The 13,612-nt window shown below is 32.4% G+C and overlaps 2 protein-coding genes across 3 annotated transcripts in view; both read left to right on the forward strand.

Annotated features, from left to right (window-relative positions):
* The first annotated feature begins 1,649 nt into the window (after positions 1 to 1,649).
* On the forward strand, positions 1,650 to 7,795 carry LOC125050071 (tropomyosin-1). Of its 2 annotated transcripts, XR_007117096.1 has the most exons (8): positions 1,650 to 1,790; positions 4,042 to 4,209; positions 4,578 to 4,837; positions 5,264 to 5,381; positions 6,122 to 6,223; positions 6,423 to 6,600; positions 6,874 to 7,296; positions 7,622 to 7,795. XR_007117096.1 is itself a non-coding variant. In XM_047649648.1 (7 exons), exons 2-7 carry the CDS (start codon positions 4,096 to 4,098, stop codon positions 7,702 to 7,704), a joined length of 855 nt encoding a protein of 284 aa, XP_047505604.1. In that variant the 5' UTR covers positions 1,651 to 1,790; positions 4,042 to 4,095; the 3' UTR covers positions 7,705 to 7,795. The 2 variants fall into 2 exon arrangements, 1 of the variants encoding a protein (XP_047505604.1); XM_047649648.1 differs by lacking the exon at positions 6,874 to 7,296 and having other exon boundaries at positions 1,651 to 1,790.
* A 675-nt stretch (positions 7,796 to 8,470) lies between these two features.
* Positions 8,471 to 13,612, forward strand: part of LOC125050070 (synaptotagmin-4) — a 28,205-nt gene continuing 23,063 nt past the window's right edge. The window contains exon 1 of the mRNA XM_047649647.1: positions 8,471 to 8,675. Coding sequence (XP_047505603.1) covers positions 8,627 to 8,675 — 49 coding nt within the window. The 5' untranslated portion in view covers positions 8,471 to 8,626. The remainder of the gene's footprint in view (positions 8,676 to 13,612) is intronic.

Below are 13,612 nucleotides of genomic sequence, written 5' to 3' on the forward strand. Positions count from 1 at the left end.
AACTAAACACAGTAGGTAAAATTTCAAAACATATATTTTTTTGATATTTACACTTCTTACCTTATACAAAAACATACATATAAAAAGCAGGTTACATAAATTATAAGGCAACGGGCGGCTTAATCGCTAACAAGCGATTTCTTCCAGGCAACCCTAGTATGCAAGCAATAAAATAGAAACACCTACAGAGGGTAAAGTACAAGAAGTGCATACATAATTAACAAAAAAGAACATAAAATAACATGTAACACTAACTAGAACTAATATAAAGTAAAATCTAAAAAATAATAATAATGTAAACAAAAATGTAAATGCTTAAATTCAATTGTTAATGAGTTACAATTAATATAAAAAGAAGCTACTTACGGAGCAGAAGATGAATGAAAACAAATAAGATTTTTAAATAAATAAAAAGACTGAGCTCGTCTGATATCAAGAAGTAAGGAGTAAACATAATGAAAAACTGAAATTCAAATTCCAAATAATGTCAATAAATTTTCGAATAGCCCCTTATCAATCAAATTGCCCCCTGTGGGGCGTGGGTTTAAACTTTATTCGTATATTCTGCGGGATACATACAGTAAAAATATGTTATTGATGCTCATCTATCTTGTAAAATGTAATTCATAGGTTCACAAATGAATCTAAATGAAAGTAAAATTAGCTATTTAAAGTACCACCTATAGGTTGCAGTAGTTTATTTGGTTCTTACCAAATACCTAGTCGATTATCGTACATTATTATCAGGATGAGATATATAAGTGTCCCAAAATATGCTTATGACTTGGTTTAAACTAACACCCACCATTTTGTAGTCTTTTTTTTCTATTATAAGCCCCGGTTCATAACTGCGTGCGCTAAGCACTTTGTCACAGAGGTGTTAGGTAATCTTTTAACGTAAGATAATAAAATACATGTCCATGCCAGGACTCACAATACAGGGCTATACCTAACTTATAGTTGTTTTTTCTAATACATTGCATTTTTACTTGCTTGCTTTTAGTTTAAAAATCTCGACCAAGGGACTAAAGAGTAAATAGATGAATCCACACGTGCGCTTCCTGTTTAAAAATTAAATAAGTACAAATATGAATACGAATGTAATCCGATGTCGAGCAGTTATAAATAATGGGATGAAGTTCAAAAGTTTGTTTTGTATTCTTTATTTAGTGCTAACTAGATGAAAGACCGATGATCTCAATGGCTACTATAAATAGACAGTAGACAGTAGCTCTACGCAATGATACATTTAATTTAGAATTATTAAACATTTCACTTATTCACAATTTTTTTTGTTTGTAGTAATTATATTTTATAGAATATTTGATAGGTAACGAACCATTTTCATGAGTAATGTAATTTGTTACCTTCTCAATTTAAATGAATGTTTATTTCTTATATATTCCCATTTCACATACAATAATATGCAAATATGTAAAATTATCCCGTGTGTATGATTTTTGCATCATTTATGAAGTGTGTTTATGCAATGTATATTTTTACACTCATCATACGAAATTGCATGTAAAAGGAAACTCAGTCAACTGAATTTTATTTAGATTTTTTAAATAAATATTAAACACTCCCATGTATGTATACAATGACTTCCGACGGAGACTGCACGTTTATTGCAATAAATCCGATATCCAAGTATCCATACATGATGTAGCTTGTCTCGCGGATCGGAATCCTGAATTTTTGGCACCGAAAATAGCTGGGCGGGCGGCGGATTGGCCTGTAGGGCGGGCGACGCTTAGTGCGTGCCGCTCCGCCGTGTTAACCGCCCGTAGGTGAGTCCCAGGCCGTGGATACCCACAGGACGACTTGATCCCACAACCCAGGACACAGGATCTCAGGAGTTAGGGTGAAAGTGCAGTGCAGTGGCGTATCCACGATTAGTGTTAAGATATGTGAGAGTGTCGCTTCTCGGATTACAATGCGCGGGCGTCTTACTGAAAATAGTGCGCGACGTCGACCTATTTGTGGCGAATGTATTTATTTAGCGATATGGGGAAACTGGCCTCGTACTCTTTAACGTAACACATTTTTCTGCTTATTTAGGACGGATCAGGTGATATTTTTTGTTTTTATCACACTGCAGTTAGAATTTGGAAATTTTCATAGACGTTATTTGATACTGCATTTTAGTGGAGGATTTTAATGTACATTATTCATATACATAAAACACCAAACAGTTTTCAATGTTAAGTAGATACGTAGACGGTAATCAAAAGAGTTTTTAATAATTACCTCGTTGTAATGACCTTACTTCGTATTAATACAAATGATTAGGTAATAAGTTAAATTATAAGGTAAAAAAATTGCTGCCACTCTTGATACACACTTTTTTAGTTCTACTTATTTTCAGCTGTTATAAAGTGTTGTAATTCATACATATCTGTACATATTTGTAGTAAAAAGTATACTTTAATTCAACTGCTAGAAGTATGACCTTGAATCTTATCAATTGGGACACATTCGTTTCTTCCCCAAAATTGTTTTAAAACGTTTCTTAACAGGGAGATCTCATAATAATCATCTGAACTCAGCATCAAAAATTGTCTTACAACCAATGTCTTAGCTAGCAAAAATCCGTAATCTTATGCCAAAAATAACTCCGCGTCATCCAACTGTTATTTTCGCAGTTTCCAGGCGTTTTTCAGCGGTTTAATGGGTATTACGTTCGAAAAGTTATATTTAATTTGTAATTTAAACGGTTTTGTTCAGAGGTCGAGCCAAGATATTTAAACCAATTCAGTATTTCATTGAGGAAATGTTAAAGACTTGACAACGGTCGTTGATGCAAATAGTCTAATTGAAAGTTTCAGTATTTGAATACCAACTTTATAAACTAGTACGTACCAGTTTTTTTTGTTTAGCTTTAGGTCTCTGGGATAAAATAGTTAGATTTTCGTACGTTCTTTCTTTCCCAACTTCATAAAAAGAATACTTTATTTGCCTCTTAAACATGTCAATTGGGTAATTGAATATAATATAGGTAATATTCCTTTTAAGCAACGTCAATAAAACGATTGAATTTAATGGGTACTTAAAGCTCAGTACAATATATACAGTAAAAATCTACTAAAGGCTCTCTATCTAATATCTTATGTAGGCTTGGTTATGGTAGTATAGTCTCACGTTTACAAGGTCCTATTAAGGATCCCAGAAGAATATTTTTTTTGTTCCAAATTACCAAGTTTTAAAAATAAGTCTTGGATGTAGATTCTTATACTTTTTACCAAGTTTTACATAGAAAAATAATAACGTAATATCAACTACAACTGACTATAGAGATTATTACATTGATCAAGTACAACATACATCGAAATTTACTATTATATTTCGTTGTCTATTAGATGATAAATGCTTTGATGTACTATCTAATAAAAAACTACCCTATAATCGGGAAACGGTATTTTGAGATCGTATTAGTTTTACATTCGCAATTACGGCGCCTACTATTTATTTCCTTTGGGATGGACTTCACATACGGAAATGCGACTTCGCACTTGTCTTTTAATCTTAGTCTTAAATTAGATGGAAAAAAATAACCAGTATAAGATAGAAAAACTAGAAATGTGGTAATATCTAAAATGTACGATAGAGTCAACACTAGACTATTAAATCTGCAGTTCTGCATGTGGCCGTTTGGATCTCAGCCAACTGTGAACAAATAGATAAAATTAAATCCACTCCTACGATCGTATGAACTAGAAACTTTTAAGATTTTTCTTTAAATATTAGCTACGTAGACGTTTCGGGTAGAGGGTTAGTAGAAAACCACGCATATTATAAGGAAATTATATTTTCTTTATAATATGTTACCGTAAACCTTTTAGTAATTGACAATTCAAATGTTTTGTGAGAGGAAAGTTTCCCCAGCATCTTTTTTTTAGAAAAATATTATTTTGTATAAAACGGACAATTCTTATTATATCACATCCTTCGTAACAGTATTGATCAAGCACCTAATGAGAAGCAACACACAAAATATATTTATCTATGAAGACAACTCTATCTTACCTCCTTCCGTTTCAGGTCTGTAACTGGCGTACTTTATTCCCCGAACCGTAAAAAAATAAAACAGCCATCATGGACGCGATCAAGAAGAAGATGCAGGCGATGAAGCTGGAGAAGGACAATGCCATGGACAAGGCAGACACCTGCGAACAGCAGGCTAGGGACGCTAACCTCCGCGCCGAAAAGGTGGGTTTCTAAAGGAGTGAAGTTTCGAGCCAACTTTTTAATTTTAGATTATTGGGTCAGATAAGATAAAAGAAAAGGTCATAATGCAATAAGACTGTATATGTTTAAGGCTCGCAAGACGGTGGCCTCACTCGCCTATAACTTAGAAATGTACAATGAATTAAAACATATAAACAAGGACCCGCAGCTTCGGGTTCAGAATCTTACAAAACAATAAATTATTTATTTATTTTATACATAACCAGACAAAAATTAGTTTACAATAATGTGGTGGAAATAAACTGGACACACTTTTTTCTGTCAATAAATACCCTATTAGACAGTTCTCTGTCAGTTTTACTAATATTACCAGTTGCTCCTTACCCTAGGTCAACGAGGAAGTCCGTGAACTTCAAAAGAAGCTCACCCAAGTAGAAGAGGACTTGTCCCTCAACAAGAACAAATTAGAGCAGGCTAACAAGGACCTCGAAGAGAAGGAAAAGCAGCTTACCGCGACCGAGGCGGAGGTGGCATCCCTCAACAGGAAGGTACAGCAGATTGAGGAGGACCTCGAGAAGTCTGAGGAGAGGTCTGGCACCGCCCAACAGAAACTGTTAGAAGCACAGCAGTCCGCTGATGAGAACAACCGGTGAGTTCTATTATAAATTTTGTAATAAAAATGTTCGATGTTGTTTTAACTCGGCTGAAATGGTGTGGATTAATATAGGTCAATAGTATAAAAATAATGCGTGGACTTACACGAAAGTTACAACACTGATTATTAAAACGAAGACTACACCGTCTATATAACCTAAAAAGATTCATAATTTGGTATTTATACGAATTATTATGACATTATAATAATATTATGACATTATAATAATATTTTGACATTATAATAATATTATGACATTATAATAAGCTCAAACGGTATGGTTATTTTATCGTAGGTGTCGTATTGAACTAATAAATTTAGATTAAAATAAGTTCAGAAAGCACTTCCATCACAGTGCAGAAAGCACTAACTCATTTAACTTTTAAATAGGTAAATAATAATCATAAATTTTCATTACAGTATGTGCAAAGTATTGGAGAACAGATCACAGCAGGACGAAGAGCGTATGGACCAACTTACCAACCAGCTGAAGGAGGCCCGTCTCTTGGCTGAAGACGCTGACGGCAAATCTGATGAGGTAACCAGAAAGAATCTCTGGGACATATCTTAACCCAAAAATAACTATTACCGTTAAATATTTTGTTTGAAATGTATTCGTAGGCCTAGGTAGGGCTCCTCAACGATAAGTCTTAATGGTTTGTTCTGCTTGCTAGATTTTTACAAAAATATCCCTTTACAAAGGTGTCATAGTATTATTTCTAACAAGTCGATTTTAAGACCTACAGCTGTTTAAAGCTTAATGTTAGGTAAGTTGAGCAAGAGTATGGGGCAAATTGAGCTCTCAGAAAGTCTAGCCAAACCAAAAGCCAAAATTTGTGTTTACAATCTACTTTATATTTATATTCAAAATAGAACAATTCTAAAAGGGTTAGAATCAGTCTTTCTGTTCAAAATCAGTCTTAAATATTTATGTAAATAAAAATATGACTAAGATCTTGGAAAATTCATCGTCGTTATCACTGTTGCAATTACCACAAACGAAAGTAATACCTGGCACACATCATGTATGAACCCCTGAAAACTTGACATTGGATCCATGTTTCTGCTGGTAAACTTTCTGAATACAACAATACAGATAGGAATTATCATCATCGTTACTTTACTTAATTGACTGAAGTACTTTTTTAGAAACACTCTTCTTTCTTCTTTTATCAATTTGTTTAATAGGCTTTCCAACTTATTAAAGGTTTTATTTTGTCATAAAACATGATTGTGTATTACATAAGTATATATCAATCTTATTCCTTGAAATTATAGGTTTCCCGTAAACTGGCCTTCGTTGAAGACGAGTTGGAAGTAGCTGAGGACCGTGTCAAGTCTGGTGACGCCAAAATCTCAGAACTTGAAGAAGAATTAAAGGTAACCCTTTTATTTCATATTTATAAAGTTACTACTTGTTTACGACGAATAAATTATTGCACATTAATGAAGTGAGATAATAATCTAATCAGATTATTACTTTTCATAAATATAAAAAGGATAGCGTCCAAAATCTAAGTAAAAGATATCAATTACAAGAAAAAAATACTTGCTAATTTATATGCAACAACTCCCACAGGTCGTAGGTAACTCCCTTAAATCACTAGAGGTCTCAGAAGAGAAGGCCAACCAGCGTGTAGAGGAATTCAAAAAACAATTGAAGACCCTCACTATCAAGCTCAAGGAGGCTGAGGCTCGCGCTGAATACGCCGAAAAGACTGTCAAGAAACTGCAGAAGGAGGTCGACAGGCTCGAAGGTATTTACAATCAAACTAAAACAAAATTACAAATAAAGTCTACGGAATAAATTCTTAAATCATTCTTATAAACAAATCTTTAAAAAAAGCTAACATCGAGTGAAAACTATAACAAATCAAAACGTTTCTGATGATGACGTACCAGCAGCTATAAATGTATTTAAAACTGTCTGAATTTGATTACATCAAATTTAGATGAGCGGTACGTCTTCATACTTTAATTCTTCACCTTTCAAAGCTCTTCAAAAGCTGTTTAATAACACCATTTTGCAGACTCTTTGTTCAACGAAAAGGAGAAATACAAGGCGATATGCGATGACCTGGACGGAACATTCGCAGAGCTGACAGGATACTAACTTCCCTTAGCATTTAGTTTAAGACAGTACCGTCCACATAGAACCACTGTCACCATTAGTATAGACCCATATCAAAATTTCTACCTGAATGTTCGATTTTTAGTACCCGGGAAGTCGTCGTAAATTATCTTATAAATAACGTTTCCACTTTATTGAATCTTCATTCTAACGCTTAGACTATGTTCCTTAATCCTAACCCTTTCAAATTTTATAGGATTGTCATACACTTATTTTCGTTACAATGACATTCCTATGAGATGTTTCATTTGTAAACCTGCTTTTTGTGTTGTAACTAATGTCTTATGCTTTGCTGCTACCGAGGTGGATCAATGCTTCTAAGGTACTCAATGGTTTAATATCTTAATTTAAATTATAAATAAACTTTAAAAATGCACTTTCATAAATTAAGAAAATCTTTAAATGTACTTTACAATAATAAATTTTAACAATATTAATATTAAATCTTTCTTCACTTCAGCTTCTTACAGAATTTACATCATAACTTTTTATGAACATCTATTAAGTGAATTATACCCTAGAAAAGGTCTCCGCAACATTCAGGACATGGACAAAGAACATTGTTCATTTTCAGATCTACGTTTAATCAAATGCTGATTAAAAATACATAGTTATATATCTAATCTAACATTTCATATATTTCTCAGACGAGCTCGGCATCAACAAGGACAGATACAAGAGCCTGGCTGATGAGATGGACTCCACTTTCGCCGAGTTGGCTGGATACTAAACAAAACAGCGCACCAACACTACACGTGATCTAATTTATTAATTTATGTAAATTTATTTACGATTTTCAATAAAATTATTTGTAACATCTAGTCAATCGCATTTTTATTGTCATTGATTCAGCAGTTCAAGTAAGAATTACTTTATTATATTTCAACACTTGTTATTTATATTATATCAAGTTCAATAAAGATATTAGTAGTATACGAAACGGGCTTGCTATAGAAGAAACTTATTATGAATAAATCATTAAAATGAAGAGTTCATGAAAAGCGCGCGTCGTAAACCGGATTCGTTTTCTAACATAACAGTATGACGTAAATCCGCTTCGATCAGGGTTGCCAATATTAATTAAAATAGGTGTTTAAATCTAACAGATTATATTACAAAATCTTTGTCTAAAATTTAATGATTTTTTAAAATAATTGTACGTACGTCAACGGTAACAGTTTTATTTCTTAATTAAAGACTCATGTTATACATATGAAGCCGGTAACTGAAGACCATTTTATATGAAATAAACTTCACTTTGCCTATTTAACACTCTGTAAATAAACTGCTGCTTCACATACCAATACTAAACTAGAACGAAATTATAAAATAGCCAAACGTATGTAACGTCGACAACAAAGTACTAAAACGTTTTGTAATCGTGTAAAAAGCAACATCTCGCTTATTAATTTATAGATAATATCGAGTATACAACGCTACTTTGGGATGGCAACTCCGCTTTTAAGACGCATGCGTCATTCAGAGGCTAGTACGCGTGCGTCTACCCTCCGCTTCCATAATCAATAGTGCAATAACAGCCTGTTGGGTCGCAGTTATTTTCGCGTATCACAGAGGAATATTTTTCTTATTATTCGTTGCTTAAAGTATTCAAGGTGTCGGTGTCAAGTAGTGTTTTACCGGGCGCCATAACCATGAAGATTTTGGCAGCTGAGGGTCCAGACATAACTCCCATAGAATCCTGTAAGTAATAATATAAGGACGATACGTAATACGTAGCTGCTTAGACTAACTTTGAAGTGATAGTCTCTTTACGTTGCTTAATATTAAGAAAGTATAATATAATATATAGAGTGATAATACTTGTAATAAATTGATAGACATAAAGTTACGCGCAGTTTGACTATGTAATATAGTATATTGCTAATCAGATCAATATGTATGTAAATTCTGTATGTCAAATATAAGGACAAAAATTCCCACTACAGAAATTTGTTATTAAAAACTAGACATTTGATGAAAGAAGATTTGTATCTGTCTTGACTGATTACAAATTTCTACGCAGTTAGTAAATTTGAAACTTTTTTATAGTCTATACTTTTATAATCTGTGAAAATTTAGCTTCAGTTATTTTGTATAACATGTAAAACGTAATAATATAATTTGACGTAAATTATTGTTTTATTATAATTTATAAAATTGGATTGGTTTTTAGACGTACGTTATATAGATATGGAAAAACGATATCAATTATTGAAAAGAGATTAAGCAAAAATATTGAAGTATTAAAACGTAGCAGTTATACCCTTGCTTAGTCTAAAGGGTAATTTAAGGCTTAAGTTCAGGAAGCCTATTATATGACTCATTGACAAATCAATATTCATTACGATTGAAACGAACGAACGAAACATTTTACTTTAAAATTTAAACTCATTTCTTGACTTGTGTTCTTATATACAGATAATTTTAATAACAAAATTTACACTACACTAAAAAAAAATTATTTAGAAACCAACCCATGCCATTATGTATTTTATAATTCTATCTAGCGAGTTTCACACGATGATAATGTTTTTTTTTATATGTATGTAACATAGGAACAGGATAATATTTCATTCAAATTTTTGAAATCGGTCCAGTGATATTCAGTTTATTTAATTAAAAATCTACTCGTTATGTACCTACTTAGTATATTATATTACAATATCAGAGAAAAATAATTGTATTTCAAACGATTATTTCACAGTCAAAATAATAGATATCTTCATGCATATCGTCTTACACTAATCACTAAGCTGTATTGCTTTTCTCAAGAACAAACAATGGTAATCAACAACGATAATAATAATAATAATAAAATCCATTATTGCTGTAATTACTTCAACTAGTACATAAAAATGAGAAATACTAAAAAATTAACACTAAAAATAAAAACTAATCATTAATCGGCAAGCCGGTTGATTTCTGTTATACAGCTTGTCCTTGGACATAGGCCTCCTCTAAGGACTTCCACTCTTCTCTGTTTCTAGCTTTACGTAGCCACATAGGGCCAGCTACTCTTCGCACATCATCTTCCCATCTTTTTATTTGTCTTCCTCGTTTTCTTTTGTCATAACGAGGAAGCCACCAACAACGATACGCTACTTAAATTACTTATCAAAGTAAATTTTCACATATTTCAACGTAGCTGTTATAATATAACATGGTTCGTCACTTGCCATGCCACAAATGTAGGTAAATAATGTGATACGTCAAGTTAAGTATATAATGTAATTTGTTTTCTTTATTTAGTCTTCTTTAACGGATTAACCGTTAAAGAAGACTAAATAAAATTGTTCATGTTTATAGTTTTTTAATCCTGCCTCTTTAATATATAACGTCAAGTTTGTCTGAGCCACATTTGCTTGAAGATTGAAGTAGGATAAAAACTCTTCAGTAACGAGCTTTTGAGCAAGCTATTTAAATTTTACGCTCGCTCTGTATTTTATATGATAAAAGTTATTTTACAACAACCTCATTTATATAAAGCCTCTTTGATAGCTTTATATTTTTGCGCTTGTAATTAGCAAATGAATTGCTATCGTTTCACTTATTAAGTAAGAAAAATAAGGAGATAATTATCGTTTCTGTAAACACTTTAATATCTAGACACTGATTTTTGAAGTATTCATTTAAAATTATTAAAAAAAAATATTTATCTATCCATTGTCCAATGAGGTCTTATAAGATATAAATTAATTGAAATGTAAAAATATTATTTAAATAAAAATAAATCAGTCGCTACAACCTCTTTGGGTCTGGACTTCAGATTTCTGAATCTGAAAAAAAAATATTTACCGTGTAATAAAAGTGTCGCCAACATCCTCTTTCATAAAAACAAAAAAATTGTATAGTCTCGATGAAACATTTATTTTTATCAAAAGGCAACTAGAAAATTCGCTTTATCAAAAATTGCGCCTGAGTACATTTAATTATAGAAATGTCTAGAATATTAATAAAGAACTTGGATCGAATACCTTGCCATACTTGACCGCTGACCTGTGTATCAACAAACTTGTAGGGGTTTACCAATGTCATGTTACATGATTTTTATTGATAATGTCAAGTTTAGCTAGTAGAGCAAGATCCCAGGGCCGCCAGACGTCACGTATTTTCTGACGGATGAAATGTGGACGATTGGGTAGTGTTAGTATGTACTATGATCGTATGCCTACCTGCTAGCTTGGTCAAACGGCCAATTTCCAGGTATCAGGTAATCAAGGTACACAAAAACATTACTTACTTCACGTAAATTCTCATGGCTGATTTTTATATATGTTTTCGAGTGTATAGTTAAAAATAAATTTTCAATACTCCCAGACACTTTCCGTCGGCCATATTGCTTAACAGACGCTTTAAGGGTCTCAAAATAATTAGTCAACTTCACGTAAATTTTGACGCTCCATTTTTATATATGTTCATCCCACAACTATTTTAAAAGCTTTGACAAGAAGACAGACCGATCCAAGGGGCCAATCATCCCCTAAACTAAATTTTAATATCTCTGTGAGTGGGAGAGCATTATCTACGCGCATGAGACTGAGTGAGACCGACTGCGCTATTAAGGCCATGAAAATGACTTGAACAGATATTTTATAATTTTTAGAACTTTTGTTGACAAGTAAGTTATAGCAACAAAAATAAGAAAAAAAATTGACACATAATAAATAATACTAAAGTTAGCCGACATTTTTAATTTTTTTTTTTCAATTTATTAATTAGAACTAAAAAATATTTTTTTAAAATACCACTTATATTTAAATAGCAGCAATTTTTTTAATTAATTATTTATTGGAAATTTGGAAACAAAGTGGAAAAATATTAATTCTTCAATAATTCTTAACAGTGGCTTTTAATCTTCATTATCATCATCGTTGAAATTAGATAATTCATCATCCAGCCAATCTTGAAATTGAATATCTAAATCGTGATCGTCATCATCAGCATTATCCTTATTTTCTTCCGCTGTAAAAAACAAGTTAAACAACGAAGGTCTGAAAAAACTAAAAAGATACAAATAATATTAGAAACGAAAATAATTAACCTGATTGTTCTTCCAGCGACTCACTGACAAAACCCGGTAATTGATCTCCATCGAACCAATGAAAATCATATTTACCATCTTGTAGTGTCCAGCCATTGTTTTCGGGGTTGAAAATATTTATCATCTTCATACTTGCATTGTTCCAAAGACTAGCGATATAGCTAGCCCGTCGAAACTTTTGTCAAAACCCACTGTTACAAGGTGGTAAGTTACTGGCATCAAAGTTTCTTAAATTCTTTCTATTGAATTCTTCATTTATATCAGATACTATGTATGTATTAATAAACAACTGTAGTCTGGCAGCATCTACATCAATTATTCCAGGAACGTTGTAAACATCACAGATACATTTTTGTATTATGTTGAATACACGTTCAAGTAATTTTCATGGCTTTAACAGCGCAGTCGGTCTCACTCAGTCTCATGCGCGTAGATAATGCTCTCCCACTCACAGAGATATTAAAATTTAGTTTAGGGGATGATTGGCCCCTTGGATCGGTCTGTCTTCTTGTCAAAGCTTTTAAAATAGTTGTCGGATGAACATATATAAAAATGGAGCGTCAGAATTTACGTGAAGTTGACTAATTATTTTGAGACCCTTAAAGCGTCTGTCAAGCAATATGGCCGACGGAAAGTGTCTGGGAGTATTGACAATTTATTTTTAACTATACACTCGAAAACATATATAAAAATCAGCCATGAGAATTTACGTGAAGTAAGTAATGTTTTTGTGTACCTTGATTACCTGATACCTGGAAATTGGCCGTTTGACCAAGCTAGCAGGTAGGCATACGATCATAGTACATACTAACACTACCCAATCGTCCACATTTCATCCGTCAGAAAATACGAGACGTCTGGCGGCCCTGGGATCTTGGACTATAGGCATCTAAACAAGTATTCAAGTTACGTCACCTACATATGCCGTGTTTTGTCGCCGTATGTTTACTACAATATAACAAAAAAATATTATATTTTTGCATAAATGGATTTGTCACAAACTCATAAATTCAGGACATTTAACATAAAAAGTGAAGTGATAGAGTTTTTAAAGCCAAAGACAAAGGAAATTGTCTTTGGTTATACCGCAAAACTATTTGTTTTTTACCCTCCATTATAGATAGTTTTTAAACCACAGTATAAATACGTCTAAAATTTTAGACGATTTTTATTTTCCGTCAATTTGAATTTTATAAGGACTGTTTTAAAATAATAAACATTCTTCCAAGAAAAAGCTACAACCCTAACAGTAGGTACTTTGTATTGTAGTTACAAGGTTTTCCTTTTAAACAAGGCCTTAAAGAAAATGAATCCCTGATTATGAATGTGGAGTAGGTCAAAATGTACATAAAGCTCACTGAACATATCAAATATTTTGTTTCTTCTACTCCAGTTTGTCACACTCTGGGTACTGAATTACCTTTCTTTGTTTCTACTTCCGTGAAAAATATTTCTATTTGTGAAAATATTTAATTGGACTTACTACTCTTTACTTACTACTTCTTCTTTCTATAAATACTTTACGTCTTGTAATCTTGTATGTTGCTTTAAATTAATAATTTAAATGCTACACGTACGATTAATAGTCAGCGACAAG

The sequence above is a fragment of the Pieris napi genome, chromosome 6, assembly GCF_905475465.1.
Source record: "Pieris napi chromosome 6, ilPieNapi1.2, whole genome shotgun sequence".
Taxonomy (NCBI): Eukaryota; Metazoa; Arthropoda; class Insecta; order Lepidoptera; family Pieridae; genus Pieris; species Pieris napi.

Excerpts from the sequence above, each read along its gene's own strand:
- LOC125050071 (XM_047649648.1), top strand. The coding sequence starts at position 4,096 with ATGGACGCGATCAAGAAGAAGATGCAGGCGATGAAGCTGGAGAAGGAC. Across the intron at positions 4,838-5,263 it reads TCCGCTGATGAGAACAACCG|TATGTGCAAAGTATTGGAGA; the intron begins GTGAGTTCTATT and ends TTTTCATTACAG. Across the intron at positions 6,224-6,422 it reads AACTTGAAGAAGAATTAAAG|GTCGTAGGTAACTCCCTTAA; the intron begins GTAACCCTTTTA and ends CAACTCCCACAG.